This window comes from Neopelma chrysocephalum, unplaced genomic scaffold, assembly GCF_003984885.1.
Source record: "Neopelma chrysocephalum unplaced genomic scaffold, ASM398488v2 Primary Assembly neopelma1_106b, whole genome shotgun sequence".
Lineage (NCBI taxonomy): Eukaryota > Metazoa > Chordata > Aves > Passeriformes > Pipridae > Neopelma > Neopelma chrysocephalum.
In genome coordinates, this window is record NW_020897771.1 from 192733 (window position 1) to 200430 (window position 7698).

The 7698-nt window shown below is 56.7% G+C and overlaps 1 protein-coding gene across 1 annotated transcript; it reads right to left on the bottom strand.

Annotated features, from left to right (window-relative positions):
- Window positions 1-119: 119 nt before the first annotated feature.
- Window positions 120-7687, bottom strand: GCHFR (GTP cyclohydrolase I feedback regulator). Its single transcript, XM_027696446.1, has 4 exons — window positions 7620-7687; window positions 6677-6919; window positions 5299-5393; window positions 120-979 (listed from the first exon to the last, which is right to left on the bottom strand). Exons 2-4 carry the CDS (start codon window positions 6710-6712, stop codon window positions 856-858), a joined length of 255 nt encoding a protein of 84 aa, XP_027552247.1. The 5' UTR covers window positions 6713-6919; window positions 7620-7687; the 3' UTR covers window positions 120-855.
- Window positions 7688-7698: the final 11 nt, after the last annotated feature.

The following is a 7698-nucleotide window of genomic DNA, read 5'->3' on the forward strand; positions in this document are numbered from 1 at the left end:
GTGAGTGGTGCCATCAGAACACCAAACCTTGGAGCTTTTAATCCCTGGAAGCTTGTCTGGGAGCCGTGCATCCAGAAGGATTTGGCTGCAGCTTCAAACAACCCACAGAGGGACACTGGTGTCTTTAGAGCAAAGTTTTATTGGTGTTACCCCTACAGCAGGATCCATACACAGCCCCAAACATTCCAGCAATGCAACTGCTGCTGTTGGGATTAGGGCCTGCACCTGGAATGCTCACAACACCTTTCTGTGCTGTTTTGGGAACCCTGTGTTATGCTTGGATGGCACTCTGGGATCTGGAAGTCTGAAGATGCTGCTGACCACAATCCTGTGTGGGATGGAAATGGGCCTTTCTGCCAAGGGAAGGGATTCTCGGACCACTGGGTAGGTTTAGTGGTTCCCCCTCAGATTTCAGGGATGAGATGGGATGCTGTCCATGCCTGGTGTCCCCCTGTAACCTCCCTGGCCCGGGAGAAGGCACAGACCTCTCCAGGCAGCCCGAGAGAAGGCAGACAGGTCTGTTACTGAGCTTCCTCCAAGGCATGCTAAATAGATGATTAAAATGTAAAAAGCTGGAATTTGCCAGACTGCCATCCTGCTGAAGGCAGAGCTGGAGCCATCTGTTCCCTCTGCCTGATTTTTGGGCACACTTTCCTCCCCATGCTCTTGGGAAATGACAAGGATGGCAAAATCCCACTGGGTCCAGCTCTGCCTCTGCGCCGCTCCTCTCCCCGCCCGAGTGCCGGGGGTCTGGGACAGGAAGGAATGAAGGAAGGGGGAAAAAATTCGCTGTCAGTCCTGTAGAGATGATGTCCAGCGGGATCTTGTCTGGGTGGAAGGCAGGATTCTTCCTGGCTATTCCCTGTGGAGGCACCAGACCAGGGTCTGGCCCACGCCGGTCATGCTGACCACGCGATAGCCGAGCTTCTCCAGCTTGTCCAGGACCACGCGCGGCGCATCGTTCACGTAGTACTCACAGCTGCTCCCGGGAAAGAGGAGGAATAAAGTGAGCTGGGGGGAGGAAGAGACGGGAATTTCCTTGTGGAAGTGACTCTGCCTCACTCCTAACCCAGGTAAGCCCAGTGACTGCACCTGGCACAGGTGAGTGCGACACAGTGCCTTGGTTAACCCGAGGGGAAGGACACAGCCCACGGTGCCAAACCAAGGGGAATCCTGTCCAGGAGGGAAGGATCAGGTTAAATGGGAATGTGGCTCAGGGACTGGGTGTCCAGAGCCACGTGCTGCTCAGAAACTGGGCTGAAACTGTAGCAGAGGCTGCAGAGGTAAACACAGGGGAACACAGTTCTGGGAATTCATGGAGAAGGAGGAGAATCTGGGCCAAGCATGGAGGAACGATTCAGGTGTTTCTAAGGAATGAAATCCCAATGTTCTGCCCATGTTGGAGCATGTCTGTAAGCTGGGTGGGTTTGAGAGCCCGTGCTGAAATTTGGGGATTGGAACAAGGCGCTGCCTTCAGTCAGGTGGGAAACCTTTGGAAAGCCAGGAGTTGTCTGTCCTGCACAGAGGTGCCAGGTGAAGTGGAGCACAGGCTGCTCTGCCCCAGCAGTACCTGGGAGTCTGGGAACTGACTCTTGTCTGGCCCTAATTCCTCATTTGTTTTGTGCTGGCTCTGTGTTTGGAGCAGAAGCTGCTCATTCCTTCCCCTAGATCCCAGAGCCTGCTCCTCTGTGGAGCTGTGACACTGCTCCCCAGTAAAGGATCAGGCACAAACTGGGCTGAATTGGGTGGGGACAGCGGAGCTGAGCTGGCCAGTAGAACCTTTGGCACTGGATCTGCCAGCCTTGCCTTTGACACAGCTTCTGGGATGCAGCATTTATTGGAGCAGCTGGGATAAGTTCCAGGGCAGCTCAGCCCTTAGGTGACTCGCGGTGCCTGATAATGACGGGTTGCAGGATCACTGGGGATCCAGTTTGGGCACCTTAACAAAGACTCTCCTGATTTTCATACTAATAATGATAAAAAAAGGTCCAAAAGCCTTTCCAAAGCTGCTCCTGCTCGGGTTGCAGAGCCGTGCTGGAGCAGGGAGTGCTTTAAAGCACAAAATAACCCCAAGATGTGAGAGATTTTCCAGTTTCTCAAGATAGACTGTACTTGGCTGTAATTATAGATGTGGTGTAAAGATAATGTGTGTTATTATAAATGTCTTTGAAGTCCATGCTTTCTCTAGGAGGGTTGCCACATATCCTTCAGATTCCCAGTGGGAGGTGGTAAATATTATTCCCATTATTCAGAGGAAGGAGCAGAGGCAGGGATTTGTAGGAAACTAAAAAACAGAGTGGCTGAGCTAAAATCAGGAGGAAAGAGTTCCAAGGGCTTTATCACAGCTCTGTGTTGAGGGAGACAAAGATTGCACAGCGTGGGCATCAGACACGCTGCCATCTCGGTGTGCATCCAGTCGGGATGGAGGGGTGGGACACCTGCAAAGCCTTTTCTTCCAGATAAAGCACCATCAGGGAGAAGTCATCCCAGATTGGCACTGGTTTGGTGTGTGATTCCACCTGCTCTGCCTCCAGGTGTGCCAAAGCAGGAGAGCCCACGCAGGGGTGGGGCAGGAGCGTCCTCCGCACGCGGCGATTTGTGGGGCTGGAGCAGCCAACCCTCCTGGGATCTCTGCCCAGCTCTCCTCCAGCTCCCTGAGGACGGGGTTTGGCTGTGCCCGGAGGAACAGGTACACTGAATGTCAGCAGGTGCCTCAGCCCTCAGCTCCCAAATCCAACAGAGATAGCAGTGAAGACCAAAGGGTGCTGAGAGCGTGTGATTACCGGAGAGGCCGAGGACCCACATCCACCTGGGCACATCCAGAGTCCCCTTGTCCACAGCACCTGAGGATCAGGGATTTGCCCCTCGCCGTGGCTGCCCCTGTGCTACATCTGGGATCTTCCCTGTGCCCATCCTAGCTGTCCCTGTGCCACCCCTGGCTGCCCCCGGGGCTCTGCCACAGGCCCAGAGCGCGGGGACCACGTGCCTGCTCCCCACACCTCGTGGGACTTAATGAGGGGCCTTTGGGCAATGCAGAGCTGCGGAACAGGATCCGTGCACCCCCTGATTACAGGGAGTTAAGTGCTTCACCTGTCCATCCCAGTTTCCCAGCAGGTTCGTGCTGCTCAGGCCTTTCCTTCAGGCTCCCTCCAAGGTCATGGTTAAGGTTTTGGGGCCCAAGGTGCTGCAGGAAGGGGGAGGTTTGCAGCGTCTGTGTCTGCTCAGGAAGGACTTGGGGAAAATCCTGCTTGGCCGTGGTGCAGGTCCCAGAGCTTTCGGCCCTGGCTGGGACACTGGTGGAGGTGGCCGGGCTTGCCCCACTGGCACGTGGCCATGCTCTCGGGGTGCCAGCAGCCACGTTCCAGCCAGAGGACTTTCCCAATTCCCTGTTGCTCAAGAGCACGTGGGGACGACGTGCAGCGCCGCGGGGATGTGCCGTGGGGATGTGCCGTGGGGATGTGCCACAGGGATGTGCCATGAGGATGTGCTGAGGGGATGTGCTGAGGGGATGTGCCGTGGGGATGTGCCACGGGGATGTGCCGTGGGGATGTGCTATAGGGATGTGCTGTGGGGATGTGCCACGGGGATGTGCCACGGGGATGTGCCACGGGGATGTGCCATAGGGATGTGCCACAGGGATGTGCCACGGGGATGTGCCACGGGGATGCAGCAGAGTTCCCAACTATGACACCAGGCCGTGTCAAGGAGCAGGTGGGGCAGGAGGAGCTGAAAAGGCTCCAGGCCACAGCGAGGGAAGAAAGGTGGTGAATCCACCAGGGAGATCCCATAGGAAGCCTCGGATCCTTTCTCCCAAACAAGCAGAGCGTGGTGCTCTGGCTCCTTACAGCGCTGCAGCTCCCCCAGCTGCTGGGGCAGGTGCCACAGAGGCATTTGTCTGTCCTTGCCTTCCTTTCCCACCCAAATCCCAGGGATCCTTGCCCAAATCTCTCAGGATCCAGCAGCGCTTCTTCCTTCTTGGAGCCTGTTCTCCTTCTCCCCTGCCGTGTCTCCCATCTCGTTGCGTAACTTGGGGCTCAGCGGGTGGCAGCACAAAGCCCATGCTGCTGCCAATCCCTGCCCACCCACCGTCTTGGGAATAGCAGCACAGGGAGGGATCAGCCCAGCAAACACCCCCAGGAATTCGGTTTGGATAGGGGGGGCCCCAGTATTTATATTTTATCTCCTTATTCTTTAAAATCTCCCACCCCACTCAAATTTTAAGGCTGCAGCAGCTGAGGATCCAGCCCTCGGTGTTTGCCAGGCTGGTGCTGAGTAGGGGGGGTTTTCCCAGCTCCTCAGATGGAAGTTTAGGAATATGCTGGGACAAGAGGCCCCTTCTGTTAAATACCTGATCCTTCTCCTCTGTGCAGTGGGACATGAACAGGAATTGAGCTGCTCCTCTCTGTCAAGTTCATTTGCATTTAGGGGTTTGTTTTGCTTCGTGGTTGTTTGGGGTTTTTTCCCAGATAAAACCAAGAAGTGAAACATCAAGTGGGCAGAAAAAGGAAACAAAGTGGGCCAAGCCATGAGGAAGATGCTGGTCACATCTCCACATGGTACTTTGCTGAAGGCTGAGGTCAAACTCGACCTGGGCAGAGATGGGACATGGAGAAGTGGCAAATATCCATGGTTTGGGAACAGGTGAAGGGGTGGGAATTGGGGGGGGACACCACGGGAAGCAGCTCTGACCCCAGCACTCAGCAGCCCATGGGAAAGGTTTGGGAGCTGTTGAGAGGGGCTGGCTCAGGAGAAACCTCCAGCTGCGCTGGAGAGCAGGATGGGACAGGACAGATTGTGGCTGAGCTGGATGGGATAGGATGGGATGGGACAGACAGTCTATGGATGAGCCGAACAGGACAGACTGTGGATGAGCATTCCAGGTGGCTCAGCACCACAGGCAGAGCAAGGCTGTGACAGCAGCATTTGCTCCTGAGTGTCTCAGGGCTGGAGGTGATCAGATTGAGGAGGTTTGTGTTCAGGATGAGGGGTGGGATGTTGGCAGATGGAGCCATACATGTTTTTTTCCAGCTGGGCCATGTGTCAGGTAACAGCCAGGAGCATCCCGGCGTGTAAGGGGTAAGGAGAGAGGGAAAGGTGGGTCAGGTGCTAGAACAGGGCCAGAGCAAGGAAAAACTAAAGAACTAAGTGAAGTATCAGGCAGCATTTCCTCAGGTGAGCGTTGGCAGGCAGGACAAGACATGCCCCAGGATTAACTGTACAGCTGGAAGGTGCTGCAGGAAATGCCAGGAGTGAAAATGCTCCACGTTTTCTCAGGAAAGTAAGAAGAGGAGGACTTACAAGTTGTTCCCCAGCATGTTCCTCTTCCTGGCCCCCAGGAAGTCCATCAGGTTGGGATCTGAGTGCTCGTCGCCCACCATGGTGGGACCAGCCTCCTGTGGGAGAGGCAGGGGAGCGGTGAGTGACATGGGGGGGTACAGCTCCTGCTCCCATTCCCAGCACAGCTCCAGTAAGAGCTTTACTGGGAAGGGAATTGCCATGAACCACCTGTCTGGACCAGGAGGGGACCTCAGTGAGCCCTGCCCTGGCCACTGCCAGGAAATCACAGTCACTCCCCCCTGCAAGGCCAGGACGGGCCGTTTCCAGCAAGTTCCAGGCTGGAAATGTTTGCTTTGGCAAAGAGCTGAGTTTCCAAAGTCTCCAGAGGGGAGACTGAGCTCCACTGATCCAGGCTGCCAGTCCTGTAGGGAACAGCACATGTGCCCTTTCCTGTACCTCATCCATGATCACTCAATCAGTTTGTCACTGCTGACAGATGCTTCGGTGCTGCAGCGTCCCCACACGTCCCCGTTCCCAATCCACTGCTGCTTCCTTTGGGATGTGTAATGGGACATCTCCAGCAGCAGCAGCAGCAGCAGCAGCAGCAGCAGCGTCCATCACCCAACTCCCTCCCTTTGCTCATTTGCTGTTTTCACCATCCCCCCTTCCTGCCCCAAACCACGCTGGCATATTTGGGCTTTCGGGTGGATGGCTCCCCTTTGGGTTGGGAAAGGGAAACCCCAGATAAACACAGGGCTGTGGGCTCCCACAGAATCCTGCAGGATGTGCTGGCTGCCAGGAGCTGGGGAGCAGCTGCCCTGTGGGATGTGTGTGCTGCCAGCACTGGGGAGTTACACTTCCTCTGTGGTTTTATCTAAGACTAACAGGTTGTGCCCAGCCAGCAATCCCTGACAGTGATCCCAAACCCTGCCCGCTCCTGCCAGACCCTGCTGCCAGCCATGTCCACTCCTCGGCTGGGTTTTCCACCCTGGAACGGCTGTTTGGAGACAAGAGGGAAAACGACGGCGAGGACGCGCGGGCAGAGCTGTCCCTTTGGCGTTCCTGGGATCCTGCCACAAGTTTCCCGAGTGAGTCGCTGTTTGGGAGAGGAGAATTTGGGGGGAGCAGAGCTGTGGTGTGGGTACCGGGGGCTCTCCACGCCCCGACCCCCAGGGTTTGGGCACCGCGGGCTCTCACGGAGTGCGGGGGCGGTTTGTGCCGGACACCCCACACCGGGCACCGTCCCCCAAACCCGCATCACCCCCCAACACCCTCCCCAGCAGCAGCGGGGACAGCCCAGCCCGGGACCGCACCCGTGGGCTCGTCCCGCCGCTCGTCCCGGTCGGTCTCTGCCCACCCCCCGAAATTCCCCACGGCCGGGGGTCCCACCGGGACTCACCAGGCGGATTTGGGTGCTGATGAGTAGGTACGGCATCTCCGCTCCGCCGCTCCCGCCGCCGCTCCGGGGCCGCCCCCGGTCCCGCCCCGGCGCCACCGCCCCCGGGCAGCGTGGGAGGAAAAAGGGGTTCCCGGAGGGGTCAGAGGGGCCCCGCCGGGAATGGGGAGCGGGAGACCCCCGGGGGACTCCGACGGATCCCTCGACAAGGGATGAGCAGGGAGAGGGTGGGCAGGAGGCGATGGGCTGGAAGGAGATGGAGCAGGAGAAGAGGGACAGGGAGGTGATGGACCGGGAGGCGATGGATAGAGAGACAAAGGACAGGGGGTGGCGAGCAGGGAAACGATGGTCCAGGAGACGACAGCCAGGGAGGTGGAGGACAGGGAGATGGGGGACAGGAGAAGATGGGCAGGGAGGCAATGAACGAGGAGATGATGGATAAGGAGAAGAAGAACCAGGAAATTAATAGCAGAGAGATAAAGGACCAGGAAATGACAGCAGGGAGATGAGGACTGGGAGATGATGGAGCAGGAGGCAGGCAGGTGAGAAGCCCTGGGCCCTGCAGAGCATCACAATGCCCACCCCACCCTCCAACCAAACGCTTCCCTGAAGCAGCGTGTTCCAATATTTTTGGGTAAAACTCCATTTTTCTACCAGCTGTCAAGCTTATATCAGGGAACACAGGGGTTTAAATCCCTTCACAATTTGAGGAGAAGCTCATTTCGTGGGACTGGGACAGGCAGAGGCACTTCCTCTGCAGGTGCTGAGTAATTCCCCCCCCTCAACACCCACCCTCCCAATTGGAAAACCGTACATAAACCAAATAATACTTCCATAAATAGCAAATAATAGTTCCCTGGCCTCCAGACTTGAGCAGAACCCTCTCCATGCAGCTCCCCAGATTAACAAACCACAGTCAATTCCTAATTTTGCTGATAACCCTCACCCCACTGGTTAAACATCAGCTCATTTCGATCATTCCCATCCTCAGGAGGCTCTTCCCCAGGTCCTGGAACAGTGGGAAT